General features: G+C 24.2%; 1 protein-coding gene across 1 annotated transcript; it reads left to right on the plus strand.

Moving 5' to 3' along the window:
- The first annotated feature begins 371 nt into the window (after positions 1-371).
- LOC113559456 (cathepsin B-like) lies at positions 372-7,139 on the plus strand. The gene is made up of 6 exons (XM_026965295.1): positions 372-617; positions 3,353-3,571; positions 3,661-3,861; positions 4,023-4,155; positions 4,714-4,827; positions 6,711-7,139. Exons 1-6 carry the CDS (start codon positions 498-500, stop codon positions 6,923-6,925), a joined length of 1,002 nt encoding a protein of 333 aa, XP_026821096.1. The 5' UTR covers positions 372-497; the 3' UTR covers positions 6,926-7,139.
- The last annotated feature ends 17,459 nt before the right edge of the window (positions 7,140-24,598 follow it).

The raw sequence follows: 24,598 nt of genomic DNA on the forward strand, positions 1-24,598 counted from the left end.
TGATATCAATATTTGATACAACATATATCAAATATAAAAAATAATATAAAACTACCCATCCAGAGTGACAACAAAAAATATGCCATTCAAATATGTATCATAGTTTTTAAACTCGTTCATATTTGAAATTTACCAACTATATAAAAATGTAATAAAACATGTTACAGATTAATATTCAAATGTATATTGGAAAGAATGTAACCGTGAGTGGATACTTGTCTAACATGTGCAATAAAATATTTATTGAGTTATTATGTATATTGTAATTTGTATTGCGAGACAAAAAAAAAAGTAATGCACTCGAATCGTTGTAATATATAGTATGATATGTCAGTTAATAATATACAAATAATAAATATTATCGTTCAAACCCTTGGGCGGCTCTTCAATCATAACAGTTTGTACCTTGCCAGTTATTATATTAGTTCATATGACGAACATTCACATGCTAAGAACGTTTCAAATTTAAATTCAAGAAAACATTTTTAATTGTCAAAATGAATATAATATTTTCAAGTTGTGCGATTTTCGTATTTTTGTTAAGTGCATCGGAACAAACATATTTTCTAAATGAAAACTACATAAATACGATTAATAACAATGCAAAGACTTGGAAGGTAAAATAGTATTATAATATTATACTTATCTTAATTCAAATCACGATTTAAATGCGTTTCAATATTATTTCGTTATCTATCTTTTACAAATTGTATTATTTTTATATCAAAAGCCAAAATTAAAAATAAAAAAAAACCCCGTTGTTAGTCAGTCGTCTCTATTTCTAAGGATCAAAGAATACGGAATGACTTATAAAGATTCCAGATCTTTTTTCGAACTAGTGTTTAAAAAACTACTCCTTGCATATATTTTGCTTTTAATTAACAATGTAAAATTTTTAAGCTATAAAAAAAAAAATTCAATATTGTAATTAGTGATAATGGAAATAGAAAACAAAAATAACTTCATAACTAAGAAATATGCATGAGCACCTACAACTAGTTATATCGATTTTATCATTGACATAAATAATTTATAGTAAAAAGCACTGCCAGAGTTTAGTTTTTTGAAAAAAAATGTGAATTATATATTATTTGAGGATAAAAGCTATGATGTGTTAAAATAATCATAAATAAAAGTAGTGAGTTAAAAAGTTTGCTTATTAAAATATAAGATTATAAGTGTAATTTTAAGAAAATCAAGTTTCACACAAATTATTGATCCACTGTAAAAATTGTAATTCATTTATATTATGAGTTTGTTGAATTAGGATTTAATGATTTATTAATTGCATATGAAAAAAATAATTTTGAGCAGAAAAATTTCGTGTGAGCTTTTATTTCTGAGGATATTTAATAATGTACTTATTTTTGTATGAGTAAATTATTTTCATCGATAATAATGCAATAAACTGAACTTTTCTTTTCTAAAAAAATTAATATTATATTATGTAATAATGATTATGAATACATTACAAATATAATATAATGTCCTAATGAATATCAAAAATTATAAAAATAGAATCTTGGTGGCATAAATAACTTAAAATAAGACTCAATATTTTGAAAATTTAATCGCTCACAGATGGCAATAATATTATGTTTAATGACAAAAAGTTTCGATTACAACAAAATAACTTAAAACGTAAAAAGAAAAATCGTTATTTTTCTTTTGAATATCCAATTTCATCAACATTTAAACTTCAAAAGTATACAAAATAAATGTTCCTAAGTATTTTTGATAATTTTAAGATTCTGTCAGAAAAACTATGGCTCATCATGAGTTAATGATTATTTTTTTTTTTAATAACTATATAAATTGTTAAAATTCAAACTTTAAATGCTTAAAAAATATTTTATTTTCATAAGTACAAATAAAAACGTTTAAAATTGTTTAACAGATTATTTATTGCTTAAAAACATAAGAAATATTTTAAAAATTATTATTATGTATATTTCATTAAGCGTTGTGCAATAAATATAAATGTTCAAGTTCTTATATCTATGTATTATTTACAGCTAAAAATCGGAAATTTCGGAAAACATTTTCTAATTTATATTATTTTCTTTTCATTTTTAACTTTTTTTTCCAATTATCCGGAAAATTACTGTGCATTTTTTTTACACAAATTTGTTACAATTTTTAACCTTAAATCACACTCAAAGTAGAATGTTGAAACTTTTTCATTGAACTAAATGTGATAACGCCCAAAATACATTTTAAGTTTTTTTTCTTTAGATATATGTAACAATAAAACAAAAAACTGTATTGATACGCTCAAACTCTGAAGTAATAACCATTGCCATAAAACCATTGATGAATAAAATTAAACAAATTAAATAAAAATATAATAAAATACTCGTATAATATCATTGGACATATTTCTGAATTAAGTTGATTCAAATGATTTCAAAAACTTTATTATGCAATTGATATTGAATAAATAAACCGATGCGTGAGAGACAAATACAATAAAAACTGTAAATATTTTGTATAATAAAGTAAAATATTGAGGTTTAAAATCTCATAATGTTTTTTTCGATTCTGGAAAATGTAAATAAACTAAACATTTTAGTATAGAGTAAAACAATGATAGACCATATGACGTTATAACTCGTATTTTCGAACTATTAACTCGTATAGTATTTTAAGTATTTATGTATAGTATTATGTCAGGTTTGAATTAAATTATTGATAGTATATTGTTTTAAACACCTTCACATAGAAATGTACACGTAGACATGCAAACGTAAATGTAAGTGAGATTAAATTTTACTTCTCTGTCGACTATATTTCAAATTGTAATCGGGTTTAATATTAAAACTTGTAACAAAATATGTAGTATCTAAAAGTATTTATATAAAATCCGTTTGGTTATATAATATAAAAATTTATTTTAATTGCAGTTCAAAATCTTAATATACAATAGAGTTTAGAATAAAATATTATTTAGTTAAAAATGGTTCACTAACATTTATTGGGTTACGAGTAGTCAAGTTTTTAAATTGTAAAAAAACTACTATCGATAAAAATAATCTGACGATTAACGTCTTGAGGCGTAAATATTGATAAGTCATTATATTTATTGTATTAACCTGAAATTAGTTATACACTATAATAACAGTAACACGATTAGTCATAATCGATTATAATTTTTTAATATGTAAATAATTATATTATATCATCGAATGATTGTATTAATTATAGGTAATCGCTTCAGTTCTGAAACGATGACGTTATACTATAATCAGCTTATAAAATAATAATGCATCGATTATCAGTAATATAGGCTATGTCATTGTTATAATTGTTACTATCTTACTGCTGTTGTTTTTATTAAAAATGTACGATTCAGGCTGGCATTAACTTTCACCCGGAAACCCCTTTGAAATTCATATTGGGACTTTTGGGGTCAAAAGGTGTGAAAGTCTCGTCTACGGGTCCATATAAATCGCAAGACCAGCTGTACAAGTCTAACACAAGTATTCCGACAGAATTTGACGCGAGAAAACGATGGAAGAACTGTACGACGATCGGGACGATTCGTGATCAAGGCAATTGTGGCTCATGTTGGGTAAATAATATTTTCGATGATAATATTATTATTAAATTGTTTTTTTTTTAATATTTACATGGAAAATGTTCCTCGTCCTACAATTATAGGCGTTCAGCACTTCTGGAGCGTTTGCCGATCGTATGTGTATAGCTTCAAATGGGACATTCAATGAACTACTATCAGCTGAACAAGTTACGTCTTGTTGTTACCAATGCGGTTTAGGTTGTCAAGGAGGTTATCCGATCAGAGCTTGGCGACACTACTACAAACACGGCCTGGTCACTGGAGGAAACTATAACTCGTTTCAAGTAATACATTAATAATAATATAAAACGTATAAGACAATAATATTATTATATTAAACAATTAAACATATATAGTTTGGACTAAAATAACCTAAATTAGTAAATTGAACTTTTCGTCATACATCACTATCATACTGTATAATATTAATTAATACTGGTTTTAGGGATGTCAGCCATACACGTTTCCACCTTGCTCGGGAAACAATTCATGTAGCGGCCAAACGGAAAAAAATCACAAATGCCAAAAAAAATGCTACGGAAATACAACTATTTCCTACAGAAAGGATCACAGATATAGTAAAACTATTTTGTGATATTAAAAAATTATATTATTATTATCGCCTTTTGCACGATAAATTACGACGATAATAATATATGTGTTTGCATATATTATTTTGTATAGTCATTTCAAAAACGTATTATTTTTTACGATTGCAATAATGTACCTAAACTTATTCTTGTGTTTAAATATATATTTATTTTCTATCTTAATAGTACCAAACGTAAAAATAGGTTTCTATTATTTAAATTAAAATGCATGGCTTAACATTTTGTATGTTTTGTCTATAGTTTTAGAAAAAAATTGATGTACCAAAGTATTACAAAGTTAATTCTACTCAGGGATATGAGATTAAAAATAAATAATGTAATTATTTGATAAAGTAATAACTCAAAAATCCCGAAAATCGTAAATTGAATAAATATTTAATTAGAAGAATAAATTATAGTGAGAATCGTAAACATTTTAATCAATTAATTAAAATACTTAACAATCACCATAATATTCTAAAATCAAATATTGTTAAAATACAGTATTTTACAAACACATAATATTTTTTTTTAATTCCTTTATAGTTAAAGATCCACCATATTACTTGGATTACAATTATATACAACACGATATAATAAACTATGGACCGATCGAGGCGTCTTTTGAAGTGTACGATGACTTTCTATCGTACAAGTCAGGTAAATAAAGTATAAATGTATGATAAATAAAAAGTGATTTTTTAAACTTATTACTAGATATACCAAGTACTGTAAGTTATTTAAAAAATTAAACATATTAAAGTATGAGTATTCAAATGCTTTTCCAAGTATTAAATACTAAATATCAACAAGTATTTAAGAAAATTTAAAATTATAGTTAACAATATTTTTGACGTGCGTGTGAATAATTTATTTTTCTACTTTCAATTGGTAATATTTGAAATTAATGTAAAAATAAACTATTACCACAATAATAATAATAATTTGAATATTAATTCATCTTAAATTATAAAATATTTTTCAATAATATTATTGATAATTATTTTAAATTGTAACATATTAATAGTTATTTAACAAATAGTAATAAAGAATAATAAGAAACAATTTTCTATATCTATAACATACTAAAATTAATAATTATTTTAGCTACTACTTTATGAATAATTTTATAATTTAAATTCAATTTTCAAAACCCTTCAACAAACATTTATCGATATCTAAAATAAATAAAAAAATGCTTGCCTAGTCAGAGATCGGTGTATAATCTTTCGTGATTTTCAATTTCAAACCACCCTAAATGAAAATCTAGCAAAAAATAATTATTTTTTTAACTGTGAAAAATTAAACCATTTTTTTTGAAAATTTTTAATCTTACATTTTGTATCTACTTTCTAATACTTTTTTAATGAGCTATCAGCCAACTTTTTAGCTATAATAGTTTTGGAGAAAAGTTAATAAATATACATTTTGGGACCGTTCACTACGACGTTATTGTGGATTCAAATCGTTATACCACTTGAATGTGATATCGGATCTCTCTCATTAATATTTTATGTTAAAGCTAACTTAATTATTCATCTACTCATTAAAACTGAGTTACATTTTTATCATTTTGCTATTTCACACAGATTCTTGAAGTTATAAAAATTCAGACTTTTTTTCAATTACCATACTTACTTGATTAAAAATAAAAAAAATAAAAATCATGATAAAAAAAAGTCATTTGGGCAAGTGGGTATCGCTCTTTTGCGCAATGAGTGTTGAGTAGGTTACTTGTAATGAATGTATTTAAATTTGAATTCTATGACATATCAATGTTTACAAAAAACGATTCTAAACGGATACGGTCTGTCGGCTATAATACTAAGTATATTTCACATGATATATTTTTAATATTGATATTAAAGTAATTAATTGTGTTATTAGTATTACGGACTACGGTTGATTGATTTAATTGTTTTCAAAAACATTAATTTCAGTTATTCATTACAGTGACCTAATTAACAATGACTAAGAACACCCCACCCCACCCACCACGTCGGATCACGCGTCTTCGCTATTACTTCGTTTTCGCCTAGCAATCTTTCTAACTTGTTTCCTTTTTTCTCGGCTCTTAAGAGACGTAACATGATGTTAAATAGTCCATAACTTTTCTCAAGAATTGGGCTATCAAATTCAAAAATATTTTTTTTAATACCGACTAGTATTTTCAGAGATCTGAGCGTTTAAACAAACTCTTCAAATTTATTATATTTACAAATATTTATTTGAAATTGCAATTAATATAATATAGAAATTTAGTATATAATATATAATATTAAAGGTGTTTTTTTCCTATAAAGAATTTTTATATTTTATAGCAGACCTGGTAAATATTCGCGCATAATATGGTCGTGATTTAATACAAAAATCTCATCGAAAAAAGCACTTTCAGTTTTTTACCAAAATCCATTCATATTTATGTATATATGTAAATTAATCAAACATTTTATGTCTAAAGATTTTTGTGAATACTCTGAGCACTCTGTGCACACACCTATAATGACAATAATATCTATGCTTATAATTTCAACTGGTTCCAGGTGTTTACTCGGTATCACCTAACGCCACGTATTTAGGAGGCCATTCCGTGAAGTGTATTGGATGGGGAGTCGAAAAAAACGTGCCGTACTGGTTGATGATGAATTCGTGGAACGAAACGTGGGGCGACAGAGGATATTTTAAAATTCGTCGGGGAACGAATGAGTGCAAAGTCGATAATTCAACATCTGCTGGAATACCCGAATATTATTCATAAGTATACCTAACTTGCATAAAGATTTGATAACTCCCGCTGGTGGTTAGTATGTACATCACGAATACACCATCATAATGATAATTTATTATTATCCATGAATATCATAAAAACCAAATTTGTATCCATACTATCATTGAACAGCGAATACCGATTGTATACTATACTATTCTATTTTACGTTGTATGTTACTAAAAAATTTATATTTTTTTTCTAATTTGTATCTTTATCATTATATTAGTTTTCACTTCTTCGAATTACACCATAATACATTATTCATTTCATTATAATATTCTAAAACAGAATTGTAATTACTTATAGTTAAATATATTATTCAAAATTTGATTTAAATGCATCAATATTCTGAAGTGGAATATTATGAAATTAATGATAAATGTTATTAAAAATAAAAACTTTAAAAAAAAAGTAATTTAAGTCATGTATTCGACATTGTTTTCAAAAACGTTTATGTTATTTGACATTGTGCATGGTTACTGTAAAAATAATTACACCGTGTTATGTTACAGTATAGATAGACTGATATTTTAAACGTCGAAATAGTCATAGTCATTAAAACATTTATTTATTTATTTTTTTAATATGAAACAGCGGTATACATTAGCGATTACAGCCAACGACAATAATATCAATTATACAAAGCATTTTAAAATATACATTTGTACCAGATTTTGTTAAATAGTATGTATTATAATAAATAAAATATAAATTAATGTGCAACTAGATTTATGTATATATTGTTTGAAGTTACCAACGAATCGATACTCGAGAAGGTATTTATGATGTCCAGAATATCGCAAAGTCAAAAAGGGAAAACTCAAAGTAAATATCATTAACAGTGTATCATAAATCATAATAATATAATATTATGTGTTTACAATTTATCACTAAATAGTTCATTTCGAATATTGAATTATATAGACAGGTATATTAAATATAATGATAAAAGTAATGGTGTGATAAGCCCAGGTCATAATCTGTTCGATAGTTAGTAAAGTTAGTAACATAGGACATGGGGGTGGCCAACTTTAATAGACTTGAGATCGACCAAAAAAAAAAAACAAAAACATATGCGTGTTACACTTCTTTTATTCAATATCTGTGTATAATCTTGTTTTTCATAGTTATTTATTGCTTTTTTCTAAATATAAGTTTTACATTTGTGGGATAAACAAAGATTTACTGATTTACAAAAAAAAAAAAATATTTTATTTGTATTCTGAAAAAAATTCAAGAAAATGCGAAAAGGTGTCACGATCGACTCAAATTCATCTCGCGATCGACTGGTTGGCCACCCCTGACATAGGATCCTAGGTACTATTAAAAACCAAAATAAAGATAAGGACAAAAAATAGTGCGAACGTGTTGATACTAAACAATGTCAGACGTCGACCAGATGGTAAGGACGTAGAGTCATCAAAATAGCCGATCAACGTGAATAAAATATTTTAATTCTCAACTATAATTCTAATACTAATGTATTTTAAAATAATATATTATATTAATTATAAAATTATAAAATTATTCGTTATATAATAATTAATAAGCCTACACGTATGATGTTTTATGTACCTCACTATGCACGAATATTAAATATGTTGTTACTGTAGTAAACAGTCTATTCTCACTATTATTAGCACTATAGTCTCATCTAGAATAACTTAATTATTCTGTCTACGTGGTTATATTAAATATTATTCTCTAATATATTAAATTAAATTGATTTTTTACGCATTTCGATTTATTTGAACGCAATAATCATGTAATTAAGATATATTTTTTATTTGTTATATATATATATATATATATGATTTTATTAAGTTATCCAACTATGATGATTAATTCTCGAAACCCCTAAAACATGGTAAGTAGTTGTCCATATTAAGTATCATTGACATCATATTCCAAGACAATAATCTACTGATTGCAATATTGTACAAAACCGTGATTAATAATAGTCCTATATACAAACTTCTTTCTGCCTCTTGCAAAAGCTTTAAGACATATTATCTATTCAAACATTATAAATCAGTTTTTTTTTGTTTTTATTTTTTATTTTTGTATAATCAATAACCATACTTATATTATTATTCAATTGTTCATACTTTTTCAATTTTCTAAGAGACGCAAAATCCAAATGTTAACCACTCGAATATGTAAACCAAAAATTATTTAAAATCTTAATGGTTTTATTGAAACTATTATACCTGATGTTTTTGTAATGTGCCGTTCTTATTAAATAATGAAAAAAAATATGTATCAATTATTATTTTCAGTAGATAATATATCACAATGTATTTACTAAAATCGATAAAATTAAAAACAAATATTGTATTATTTACTCTATCCCCCATTTCCATATGAGACTTATTGATGGATCGGATTATTAAAAACTGTAACATACAAGCAACCTCGTTGGGCATAGTAACTGAAATATCACAATGTACGTCGGCGTGCACCTAAATAGATTGATTATCCCAAACGTACACACTCTTATTATATCCGATAAAATCTGCCCTATCCTGATGGCTTACATTTTTTAGTTTTATATGTATACAATATTATAAAAGTGCTATTTGTACAATTTACTAGTATTAAACTGTTCTACACTTATATGCGAGTGTTTGCGATTTTACAGTGGTTGTATACGTTAAAGTTAATTTGAATAATCAGAGTAAGGTTCTTATTTTTTTTTCAATTACTTACTTAATAATTTGATAACGAGAGATACTCATGTTTGGCAAAACTTGAAAATAAATAACCTGCTATATTATATGGTTAAATTTTAGAGCACGTGTATGATCCATAACTAATTCTAAAACACAAATAAAGATAATTTTTTTGAAATAATTTATTTTCATTACACATTAAAATATTATTAATTGAATTAGTTAAAATTATGTCATACTTGAATATTTTTGAATAAAAGTATATGAATATGAAAATTAATAATTTCTTTGGATCGTAAAATTTAGTTTGGATTTTAAAATTAAAAATATCAAATAAATTTGACAACCTTTTTTTAAATATTATTAAAGGATTTGAAATTTTAGAGATGTTAATGTTAATGCTATCTATAATTCATCTCTATAAAAATACTATAACTAGTTATATCGGATTGCCTAATACTCATTCATTTTTTATATTGTTCAATATTAAATATTTATATAGTTTTAATTATTGAATTTAAACTAATTATTGGTCGTAGGTACTCATAAGAAATGTTATTGAAAATACTTTAGGAGTGCTAATATTTTCAAGCGTTTAAAATACATTTTATAAAATGTATTTAAAAACTAGTAAAAACTTTAGACATTTAAAAGAAATGAAAAATCCTACGTACTAAACATACGTAATCTTTAATATTAATTTGATTTAAATCACTGATTTATAAATCCTATCTGTAGATATTAGAAGCATTTTGGTCGTTGGCACGAAAATTGATAAAATTATCACAGATGAGTACCATAGTAATATTTACAATTTATTTAAATGTGGTAAAATATTAATATTTGGAATTTTGCCAGATAAACTAACTCACACAAAAAATAAATATAAGTAAAAAACAATGAAAACTCTTCAGAATCATAAAATAATTCACCTCCGTTCGTTTCAAGAGTACCCCACATCGATCTTCACATTCCTAACGTTACTAAAATAGAAATTAAATTGCACTGCTACAAATTCAAAGTAGCTTTCAAAATCATACCAACCAAAGAATAAAAAAAAATCCTATTATCTATCTCTATCCTAAAAAATCCTTACAGGACCTATTGGCAAAGTCTAGAGATCTTATAATTTAATTAATTAAACACTTACTATAACCCCTTATTAGACCCACACCAAATTACTGAATAGTACAATTACTCACGCCCAAGAATAAGAAAAATACTTTAAATAATAATTTATTTTAATGAGTTATTATAAAATACACAATTCTAAACCTATATTTAAAAAAAAAGTAAATTTATAACACAAAATTATTTGTTATTATTTTTTTAATTTTAAAATTTTAAGTCGTTCTAATAAATTGACGAATGATATTAATTTCTCTAAAATATGGTTTTGTCAGAATCAGATCATAATTATTAAAGACTGCCGTTGAAAATATTCGTTAAAAATATTCGTATAAGTTTAATAATACAAATTTGTATTAAAATGAATTAAAATGTTCTTCATTAATTATTAGGTGTTATAATAATATATTTTACTATTTTATTAATTTCATGGATAATTTTGTAATTAAAAATTCTAAATAAGTAGTACTTATATAAATATTACTTATTCTTTTCTACAGCAACGGTCATAAATTATACTTTTTCTACTAGATATTGAATTTTATAATTTTATAAATCCAAAATTTAAGAAAAAATAATTATTATTTACTAAGTACTGAAATATTTTTATAGAACTCTTGCCAGATACTACATTTACTATTAGGAAAAACTTACCAATCAATATGGCAGTAATAATTTTGTTTATAAAAATCATTCTGAAGACGCTTGTTATACTATTGAGAATTATTCATCTGAAATTGTATATTCATCTCGATCTCTGTTCTGTGAAAAAAATATATAATAGCTATTAATTTGGTGGAGTGATCCAATCGAAAAAAATCACTCTTTTTTTGAGATAACACTAATGTTTTTGAACATTTTTCTTTTTCACAGTAATTTTTTTTTTTATTTTTGACTCTTGATCGACAATATACATTCTTAATTTCATTCTCTGAAGCAAAATATTTCTGGCATACTTTGATCTATCAAAATAAAATTATTGGCTAGTAATTAATTAATATAAAGTATTTAAAATTTCAAAATATTATAGATGTTTAAAAATAATAAGTGTTTTAAGTTAAACTAATTATTCATTATTCAGTATAGATTTTTTTTTTTTATCACATAATAATTCAACTGACACCTAAGCCATAACTGTTGCATGTAATTACATATATTTTCAATATATTAGTATTATTCATAATCGTTTTGGATAATATTTAATACAATCAATAAATTAACTTAATATTTAAATATAACTAGGTACATTATTTAAAATAGGATTGATTGTGTTTTTATACCTTTTTCTATGATAACAGTGATTATAATAATATTACTTATTGTATTATTAGTGATATATAGATGATTCTGTCATTATTTTTTATTGTTAGGTATCTATAGTTTGTCAAGTAAGTACTTAGAATTTTCCAAATTAGTGAACGGTATTGATTTTGTACTCATGACTAGATTACTAAACTTTTTGGATACTTATAGTTTTACATGAGCATAGATAATCCATTAAATTATGATATTTTTAGTTTAGTTATTTTTTAAGTATACATATATTATAACAACTAAATTGGTTAATAATGGAATATTATATTTGTATCAGTTTTTGTTTTAAGTCCTCACCTAAAGTTAGGGAAATCATAATATTATTAAATATATAATATTAAGTATGATTTTGCGTTGTTTTTTTTATTTCACCGTTATTATTATTACGGTAATATATTATTATAAATTATAATCTATCAAAATCAAAAGGCAATATTGATACTGTTCGCTTTCAAAGACTGCGATATAAAGTCATTAATTTGTAAACAGAACAAAAGCTGACGTTTTGACGTATATATACGTAGGTATTCTTAATATAGCCATCGATAACTTATGAATGAAAAATTAACAACGATTTAATTAAAATTTCTTAGATAATAATTATAATAAAATATTAGCGATTATTCTATTAAATATTGAAATTCCAAATTTAATTTTTCAAACCATGGTGATAATATTATTTTGCATTATTTGCATACTGGGTTCTATGTACCTATTAATCGTTTTTGTATTTAATTAATATCTCAATGAGTCGTCATTTATTAAATTCGATTTTGACTATATAATAGACGGTATAGCGATGCATTTAAAATATGAGGCGTTTCCTTTCCCGTCAAATGTACTTGTTCATTAGTCATTGCAATACTAATTAAGACAGTAATACAAATTTATCATAGTCAATATAATATTATACTGACCAATGGCCAATCTATAGCATCGTGAGATATTAATAGTAACTACAGTAAGACAGTTTAGATTTTGTACCTACAGCTGGTTCGTGGAAAAATCTGTATCAGATTAATGATGATATTAGTTTTTTTTATAAAAAAATTAAACGTATATTGAAAATACCATACAAGTTTTAGTTTTTAAATATTGTAGATTTTAATATTTCATATGCTTAAAAATAACAAAATAAAAAAAAAATTGCCCATAAATCAACATTGTACGATAGTCTATGCCGTCTATGCTCTTAAAAGTTTTTTTCACGTTTAAAATGTATTTGTGACAATAATTTTCACGCAGCCTTAATTAATTTGTTTTTAGCATTTACTATTGTTTCCTGCGCTGATATTTCTGTTCACAGTCTTCGATTTCACTTGGAATATAATTTCAACTCTGGTCCACATCACATCAAAGAGATTTACTGCAAGGCATTGAAAATGCTTGGCGTTGTATTAAGAATAGCGCGCCAATTAAGTGTATTACTTCTCTCCGTCGTGCTTGAATATGGTTCCATAATTTAGGACTCATATAGCTCTTACAACTGTATTATGGTTGAATGTGTCTAAAGAATATCTTTTATGAAACTTTTTTTTATTTTGAAAATGTCATGCTCACCCCATGACTACACACTAGTAAGCCAAGTGATGGTTTTATGTAGTCTTATGAATCATGATCTCTTACTAACCGTAAATTCCTTTCGAAATAAATTTTTAATTCAATTAATGCTCCTTACCTACTGATCGAAGTTAGCTTTGAGTTTCTTTTAGTTATATTGTAAGACTTAATTGTATTTAAAATTGATTTGCAAAATTTCATAAAATCTATTAATTTGTGACATTTGGTGTGTAAAAATGAAGGCTTTGAAAATTTATAAATGGAAAATATGAAATATTTTAAACGAAAATCTTAAAATATAACGATTTATAGAAAGTGTTTAGTATGTACGTAGATACAATATATAATTCCAACAAGTTAACGCTATTAAAATTAAATTTAAAAAAATACCATTTAATAATATAGATTTAATTTAAAACTTAAAATATAAAAGTAATACAGTTTAGAATTTATAAAATATTAATTACGATTATATTTAACGTCAATCGTAATTCTATATATTTTTGTCACATGTTTAACCCAAATTAAATGTTTGGAAAACCAATAATTTGCATAAGTTATTAAAATAAATTATTTATTTTCGTATAATTAAAAGTGAAGTATTGAATATAGTTTGAATGATATGAAATTAATTTTATTTTATTATATAATATATCTACGTTCTTTAATTAATAAAAATGTATCTCTAATAATAATCTACTAAATCCATTTTCTTTTGTAACTCGCTTGACGAGCGTCCCATATTAATTTTAAAAAGTCGTTTGATGTTTCAAGAACGGTTCTTGAGTTCAGCGATCAGGTAGTGAATTTCTATAGTTATGATGTATATAGAATAATAATTATAAATTACTTTCTAGCCCAGCAAAAAACTCAACATTAACCGTCTATCTGCATATGTATTAAGCATAAGTAGTGGGAAGGGAAGTGCAGTTTTGACATTTTTTTGTTAATAAAATTAGGTATTCGAACGAGTTACATAGTTGGAACTTCATTAATTTAAATAATTATGAAGAGATATATTTTTTAATTTCTAAATATTTTGATAAAGAATAAATATATCTATATCACATAGAATATAGGTAGGTTAATAATTATTTTATCAGCATTTTGTACTTTTATTATTGATATATTGTATGATAAGTAAATGTACGATCTTGTAATATTCCAATATTATATAAGTGTTACCTTAATTTGGTGCCTATCAGAGTATATTTAATTAACGTACTATCGTACGAACATGATATTTCTCAATTATATTTTGTTTTTAGTTTATAGTTTATAAATACGACCTTAGTTACGTAAGAAATATAATATAATAAATATAACCTTTTGCAATTTAATTTAAATTTTAAAATATATTTGATCTCCTGATTTTTAATGTTTTTCTAGTTTTGCAAAAAACTGCGAATTATTTAATACCATAGTAGTATTGTTGTGTATCAAACATCTGGCTAGCGTGCTCGGACGGCCGGCGAACGCTTTCAGTGTTTTTCTCGAAACTAGAAAAATATTAAAAACCGGAAGATTAATGAAATTAAAATTTAGAATTCTTGCAGAATTAATCGAAGACGAATATCAATAACTAACTGTAATAAAAATTGTAATTTATAACTTGTAATTAGCAGGTAATCAAACTTATTATTATAAATTTAATTAATTGTATATTATATTTAAATTGGATTTTGATATTGTGTGACATGCTAAATATTGTTTGTATTAGTCCATATATTCAACATAATAAGTATTTTTAAAATTGCAAGTTTATCTATAGTAAAGTTAACAATGTATATAATACACTTTTGTCTAAAAAAAAAAAAAAAAATGAATTGAATTCAAATCATTTTGGGATGGTACCATTTCTTCAAGTTCTTTTTCGCCCTATGACATACACGTGGTCGTGCGATAAAATATGATCAAAGAGAATATCAAAAATTCGTCTGTTATTTCCAAACTTTTTTGTTAACTATTATAAATTATAATATTTTATTGATTATTAATTACTATATAAATTTGTAGTTGACACATTTTTGAGTAAATTATCATAAATATTAATAAAACCTAATCAAGAGAGTGTTAAAAATCAGATAACTTTAAAACTAAATAGAGGGTTTTTTTGTTTTTTTTTTTAGATATATCTAATGACTTTATACAGCTCAGAAGGGGTAAAATATGTGGCCAACTTATTCACTATGAAAATCATAGAAAAACATTGATTCTTTATATTAAATCATGTTTTAGATATTATAGAACATAAATATTTATATACTATATATTTTATATTATTTAAAGAGATATTCGGTTAATGTTCATAAAAACAAAATCATATTTTTTTTTTCATTTCTCGAGTTGTAATTATTTATTTGTAGAAAAAAAAAATATTTTTAATTTAAAAATTAAAAAATCGTTTAATAATTTATCTGTAGTTAAATTTGAAATTTTTAATGTTTAAAATGTGACTGGAATTAAATAATTTACTAGAGAAAACATGTGTAATAAATATTTTCAAACTTATGTACAGTAAATATTTGGTAAAAATAAATATTATAGACATATTAAACTGAATGTAAACTTATACTTATTGTAACTTTTGCATAGATTTTTACATTATTTCAAGTGAAAAAAAATATCTTCCATACATTTTTACTAGTTATTAAGAGAATATTTTAAGGGTTTTTAAAGGGTAGTAGAATTATAGTTCAAGCTTTTAAGAACCTGATAATCTAGTATTTACTTATAAGTTATAATATTAATTTTTATTGAAACATAGAAAAAAATGAGTATTATCATTATGATTTTACAGAGTATCAATGTTCATATGTTTATTTTTAAAATATTGTGAAACATCAAGCATATAGTTACAGCGACTGAATTTTAGATGTAGGCAATCTATGTAAGTCATATGATCAATATTTATCATGCTGTCTTACGTGTGACATGTATAATATACATCACACACACATATACATATTTTCATAAATAAATATAAGTGCATTTATGTATAATATATATTATGTGTGTATCGGGGTTTTATAATTTTTTATTTAACTTTATATTTTTATTTTCGATCCCTAATAAAATATAATGTATTTTTTTTATTCCAAACTTGATTTTTCGGATTGTGATTTATGGCCACGACCCACCTATATACAAATATATATATTATGCGAAAGATAGTACCTACTGCAGCGTTCTCTATTTGTAGAATTGCACTCCATTTTTATTGTAGTTCTTATCTGGTATATTTACCACCATCAGAAATTCTAGGAAATGGACACAAATTATTGCGACCCTTAAAACTATTACCTCTAATGAAATTCACATCCATTTATTAAATTAAATGTTACCCGTAGAATGTGTTTGAAAACGACAATGTTTTAAACATATAATTTTCTCATGAATAATACGTTTTCTATTGTATTTTATTAGGCCGTTTAGGTAATAGTTAATCCGTTACTTATTTGCTGCAATTAAAACAAAACAAAATATGTACTGGGCACATAGATTTAAGGTACAGTTAAAATCAAAAAAATAAACATTTAAATATTTATATTTTAAGATATATACAAAGTTATTCATGCTTACCCTTATTTTTTCTTTTAATGATGAATTTATTCAAATTAAGATTTTCGATATTTTTAAATACATTTGAAGACTATACTTAACAAGTATAGACATTTTTCGTACTACTTAAAATATAATTTGTGGTGATACCTCAAATGATAACACTCTAACCCTGCTTTACTGTAAATTTATTTAGTAGAGATTATTCAAAATGCGAACAAGTAGTTTTTAATTTATCATAATGTTTAAACAGTCCTTAAAAATAAAAATAACAATACTAATCTTTTATTTATAGTACAAAAATGCATAATAATATATGTATGTATTATAGATAGGTAGTTAAAATACTCACTGTAAGCTAATTTGATTTGAGCCAGACTTTGAGAGAATTAATTTCTAAAAAAATCATTATTTTGTATAAAAATACAATAGTGGAATATAAAATTATAAAATAAACATTTTTAAATAATTTATTGATTTTTCTACCTTTTTAAATAACAACCAAACCAGTATAATTGTATTAACATTATGAAAAATCCACATAAAAATCTAAATTTTACACAAATAATATTATATTAATATTATATTTTTTATATATAATTATTGCTCTCCCAATAATTGAACATTGTGACTCAAAAGTAGCTTTATGTTTCACTCCAATATGTATAATATGATATTTTATCTTGTATATTAATAATTATTATTTTACAAAAATATAAAATATGTGTAATATTAGTCTTACTGTTTATTACTCATGTTATTTTTACAAATTATAAATTATGATAAATTCATATTTAATTAGGTACTAAAATATTCAGTTATCATAGATCTAATATATTTCGAACACATTGTCATGGACCTATTATCCTTGGTACACAAATTTAAATAACTCAATACTACTCGTTCAAATTTTGATTTTGATGCGTCTACATTTTCAGAAAAATTATCTGCTAAATAATTTACAATGAAAATGAGTGCTCTCATTTTAAAATTATAAGGTTATAGAACACGTCTCAAGTACTAAAAACAATCTTAAGTTTTCAAATATGATCTTTAAGTATACTTAAAATTTCCATGAATCAGATTTTGAATAACTATAATTATTGAAGAAGAAAATAAGGCGGCAAGCATACTTTGAGAAACACTGTTAATAATATATACAGAGCAAAGGATTACAATTAATTTCGTTTAAATATAAATCGTTTTATATTATAATTACTCGACAAATATATATTTTGATGTAACTCGATGATTGGATTCACCTACATATTGACTTTGATCTTGTGTGGTATTTAAAACACAGTAATAATAAATCACTGAGATATATTAGTATAGTCCACGTTATGAATTAAAACGGATTTTCTTCAAACAGAAATTAAACAAGAAATAATTAAAATTATAACGCGCCTACGACAAGCTGATCAACTGAATCAGCACAAACAATAGAATAATATTTTATTATTTGCCATGCTTCTGTAATATTTTGTTTAAACAAAATTGTCCAGAGAATATAAAGGAGCAAAAAAGAAATACCTGAAGTGGAAAGTTTCAAATTTTTTTTCAGGACTTGAATCTATAAGCTATTTTTAGTCAGAGTAATGTACTGTATAACTAGATAATATTGAAATTTTAAATTGGTGGCGCCAAATTGTATTATATCATAAAATATAATCATGTAGACGAGGTAATAACGAGAAAAAAAAATATTGTTGTAAGCCTGATTCAACAATGAAAATCATGCAAGTAAAATAACAGCACAAATGTGTAGACTCTATTGGTTCTCATCAAGTGAAGCAAAAAAAGCAAAAACTCTCCTCTGTAATAACAGAATTGGAAAGAAAAACATATAATAAATACATACGATAAATATATAAATCTGGAAAATTATAAATATTACGATAACACGAAACATTGACGGTGCTCATCCGATTAGCATCACACACATTCACATCAAACCACGAAAAAAAAATATTTTACTCAGTCGATTGGAACGAATACAAATTTTATTGATGTAATATATTACAAAATGAGGCAAAACAAATATTTTCTCGGGTTAAACAACGTCAAAGTTTGTAATAGTAAACGACGAAATTTTATCAAACAAAATCGATGTTATGTTCCGATTTCATGAATATTATAATCATATCGATGTTTACTAGATATTCATTTAGCATACTCAACAAAATATAAGGTAATGTATTTTTCAGTTAATAGTTTTGAGAATTTTTTCCTTCTTGAAAATGTCAAAATTATCTAGTTATTGATATTATTTTGTTCAAACGGTATAAAATAAACATTATTATAAAATAACGATTTTTTGTAATGACATGAACGTGTAACATATTTTATTATTATAATAATTGAAAAATGAATTTTCCTTTACACGCGCATGAGTTTTAGATCGATATTATTTACAATAATCAGAATATTAAACGTTTTGAGTAACTTGATAACCTTGGTGTTTTGTTAGTCGTGAATTATTCAGACGAAAGTTAGTTTGTAAATTGTGATTTGTTATACAACTAAGTTTAAGTAGTATATATTATGTTACATCACTAAGTTTACAATAAGTTGAGTAAGAGCGTTTATATTATACTATATATACATATATAAGTATGTACACATTATAGAATGATTCACTAAGCACGTTCATTGTTAATTTTTTTTCCAAAAATGTAGATATTCAAAATCTGACTTTTGAAATACTTGAATATACCTAAATACTCAACATTTTTAAATTCTTAAGATTTTCGTACTGCCTAATTAGCATTTTTTGGAAATCCAAACTTTTTATTTTCAAACTAAAACCTTCCCTTTCTACTGTAAATTATTTGACAGATAATTTTCTTGAAAATGTTGTCATATGCGTATCAAATTTCAAAAGTGTCGTGGTTTTGATTTATTTCACTAAACGTACTAAGGATTATAGAAATAATAATAAATATGAACATGTTAATGAATTTAAAAGGTAACTTTAAAATTGTAATATTAGTAAATAGAAATCTATCAACATTTATAATTTATAAAAAAAAAGTCCAAGTATAATTAATAAAATACAGTATTAATCTATTTTATATTTTTTTTTATCCTCAATATAATATTTAACCATTTTAATAACTAAAATAGTTCACGTTTGAATTTTGAATAAGACACATAAATATTATTAAAAAAAGATCCCTTTAATAAAGGTATATTTTTATGCGTGAATTACGATGTACTTATTAAACGATTATAATTTTTCAATGATTATGAATGTTATAAAAATTATAATAAGTATAAAATTAAAACTTATTTATAAAAACCCAGATCCATACATTTGTGCTGAACTTAAATATTGTGCCTGTCTTATAATTTATTGTTTAATTATTACTTATTTATTTGTATGAACTTAAGTTAAAATTGTTGTTAAGAATTAGTAGTTGTCTTAAAATTGTAAACACACCTTAAAATAAGAACTGTTGTCTCCTCCACAAACCTAGGCTTTTTGAGGCAATCATTTACATATTTTTTTACTTGTATAATGCATGTAAAATTATTTTTCTTAAATGCAATAAAGTTATTATTATTATAAATTATTTAAAGTTATACATTTTCAATTCTCATCAAAAAAACAGAATTTCATATCACCATAAATATCAAGATACAATTAATTGATAACAGTAGTTAGTAAACATATTAATAATATTATATACTATATTATAATATGCATATTTTATTAAAATGAATAAATAATTCAATATAATAATAAGATAATAAATTGTATTTGCCATAAATTTTAGTTTTTACTACAACTATAACCATGTTATTATAGATTGAACTAAAAATAAATTAAGATCTTGATCACTATTAAATCGTGATAGTAAGAAATCACAAATATACCTAACCTAACCACAACCCAGAGGACACCATTATCTTTAGTTGTTCACGTAGAAGTAAACAAAAACGCGTTAGGTAAACAGTAATATAATATAATGTCATCTTTTATAAACAGTGTTTAATTATTAAGGTTAATTATGGCTAATTAAGGTGTAAAAGGTTATTCACAAGATAAATCTAACTGTGTATATTATAACATCTACCCACGCTTTTGGTTTCATTAATTCGTTTCGTACCTACCGTGTAAATTATTATAATATGCTTTGGTAAGATTTGTGTTCTCGTAATATTTTATTACAAATAGGAATTAAACGAAATTAATTATTTATATACTAAATAAAATAAATATCATTAGACACACATGCACAATATGCTTTTCACGAGACCGCTGATACGACAATAATACAACTCACAAATAAAACACAGACATTTTATAACGAATTTGCAAATATATTATGATCTATCACTATCAGTACGACTGCAAATACGTGACACTATCTTTCACCGAGGCAATAGCTTAGCTAGTCAAGCGACTAGTCAATATAATATACTTCTGTGTTAACCTCTATATGACATATTGCTATTTTCATGGAACCGAATTCTTATTTCTTCTGTTATTGGCACAAATATAGAAGCTTTAAGGTAGGTACTTAATCTTCTCGTGCATGTACCAGTTGTCTTCAAAATCGTCTTTTTTTTATACAAATTATCCTCAAACTTCCTAGAGAAAAATACACCAGATGCCCATAAAGAATGTATTAGGCTTTAATAGGTTTACAATCAAAATTAGAGTTGTAATTAAATATTAAAATGGTTTTCAGGAACTAATCATTATTGCGATTAGGGTTGACCGCATACTGAAACTATATGTGTATATTTCCGTACCTATGAGTTGACTGGCAAAGATACCTTTTTGAATCTTATAATTTAAGTGTAATCGATTAGAAATATTATGATAAATCGAATGCTGTTCAAATGTACACTCAAATTATATGATGTGTATACGAAATACTGTGACTCGTTGGAAACTGTTCACGTTGCGATTCGATAGTATACACAGCAGTAATAGTACGAATCCGAATTCAAATATTTAATTATTCAAAACGAAACTTTTGATTTATGTTTAGTACATCGTGTGCATACATAATTGCGCTGAAAGTATGTGAAAAGGTTAGGAAAGGGTAGATATTTTAAAATATGCGAACAATAATATTCCCAACACTATAGTCACAAAACGCACGACGAGTCAAGGCCAACTGTAGCGGCGGAGATCAAAGGCCTTCCCCACGCTTTAGACAATTTACATTATACAAACTCTTAATTTTTTAAATCACGAATTTATCATTTATAATTTAAATTTATAGTACTATTAATATCTAATGATACTTTTTGATAAGAAAGTCGATGTTTTCCATCAAGCACTATTATAATTTATTTATTTATTTTGTGATATAATATGATGAAAATAAATTTTTATTTTTACTCATTTACTTTTAAAACATATTATACTTGATTTAAATTTACATATTTTATTCAATTAAATATTAAAAATATCATCAGATGTAACAATAAAGTATTACACTTTTTATTTCATAAAATATACCATTACAAATCCTAATTTTATATTTTACAAAACTGAATCGGCAAAGATCAATTTTTTTTTGTTTCATTTCTTCTCCCCTTTCTCTTGTCTATAAATATTTCCGTTATATTATATTAGCATTATACTGAATTGCGTGTTTTACTTAAAATAGCTAACTTTACCGAATTAATACTTAAACTAATTCTTAGAAACACACTAAAATATATTAGTCTGCTAATTATGTAATCTAAATATTAAATACTTAGTATAAATAATTGAATATTCATTTAAAAATTAAATTTTTAAAGAAATAATCCGATAAATATTCTAAACTATGAAATTAAATATTATGTATTTTATAAATTAAAAAAGGAAATATTTAAAAAAATATAACAACATTTCAAATAATTCGTTCATTTAACATTTTCAAAATAAAGAATATTGGTAGCCAAATGGATCACCTATTATATTGATTATCGTTACCAATATATTAAAACAAATTAAAAATATTATACAAAGCTTAATGTTTGATATCATATTTTATAAGGAGGTAAGTGAATTGCAAATCGCAAGTTATCATAAATCAATATTCGATTTTTATACTGTGTGATTTTTTAATATTATTTAAATAACAAAACCGGAAACATGATATTTTATTTCAATAACATGGAACATTAAACGTTATACGAGTATAATACTGCATATAATGTGCACTATTATATATTTTTCGTTTAACTTTTCATTTTTTCAAACGGTTTTCTTTTAGAATATAAGTGGAGCGATAAACGTATTGATTTTACAATGATGGGCGTGTGTTTTTTGTGTCCGACACATTTTACAGTAGGAAAAAAGCTTCGATTTTCAACTTCAATATCTTTTTTGGTAGGAAACTGAACATAGTTGGTCCTTTGGGAATCAAAAGTAAAAAAAAATTCTCTGCGATTTTAATAATTATTTGGAAGAACCGAAAAATCGATATCATTGTAGTTCAAAAATGAATTATTTTAAATAAATACTTGACATTTTTAGCAATCTCTATAAATAAAATAATTTAAAAAATATTTTATCTGTTTTTGAATTATTTTTTGACATTCTAAATTTTGATTTGTTTTCTATAAATATTGATTAAAAAATGTAACATTAAAAATAAATTAATTGAAAATTGAATACAAAGTTCCTCATAAGTTATTACTAAAGCTATATAAAAAATATTAAAATGTACATGACATGATTTTTTTGTGAATATTTTAAGTTCAATGATTGACAAAAATTATTAGCATTAAAAATGATTTAAAGTCGACAATTTATAAAACGTATTAATAGCAAAGAATATAAACTGTAATACAAATAGTAGTTCTTAAGAAGTAAAAATAAATTTAAATAAACAAGATATTTTTTTATAGACATTTTAAATTCATATTTGGACGAAATTAGTTATTTAAATGAGAAATTGTGATTTTATTTATTTTATTATAATTCAAAATTATTCTTTGTGGGTATATGAAATGTTCACGTATATAATATTATTATATTCTATATACATAATTTTACTAAGAGATTTTCAAATTATTAAGATTAATTTAGTTGTTTATACAAGCCATTGTACGATATTAGTTATCGACTCAAAAGCAAAAATACATTTTATAAATATGTATAACACACTTTTACGATAGCCAAATATTATTAAAATAATAAATGCATTGTTTTCATCGAAAATTAAATCTACTTAATAAGTAGGTACAACATAAAATATAATAAGTACCCCCCCCCCCCCCACCTCGTATAGGTTGATAGACCGTCTTCACTCAGAATCGTTTTTTGCATGCGATGATTTATTAAAAAATAAATAAATTATATAAATATTAATTTAAATTTAAAACATATATTAGAGTGACATATTGAATGACAAGGCACAGTTGACATCTACGACAGTAGTAGGCGCAGTAATACAACAAATAAGCGTATACC

Source organism: Rhopalosiphum maidis, chromosome 3 (genome assembly GCF_003676215.2).
Source record: "Rhopalosiphum maidis isolate BTI-1 chromosome 3, ASM367621v3, whole genome shotgun sequence".
NCBI classification, from domain to species: domain Eukaryota; kingdom Metazoa; phylum Arthropoda; class Insecta; order Hemiptera; family Aphididae; genus Rhopalosiphum; species Rhopalosiphum maidis.

Coding starts and splice junctions, on each gene's coding strand:
- LOC113559456 (XM_026965295.1), top strand. CDS start 498: ATGAATATAATATTTTCAAGTTGTGCGATTTTCGTATTTTTGTTAAGT. Junction 618..3,352: donor ACAATGCAAAGACTTGGAAG/GTAAAATAGTAT, acceptor TGTACGATTCAG/GCTGGCATTAACTTTCACCC. Junction 3,572..3,660: donor GCAATTGTGGCTCATGTTGG/GTAAATAATATT, acceptor CTACAATTATAG/GCGTTCAGCACTTCTGGAGC.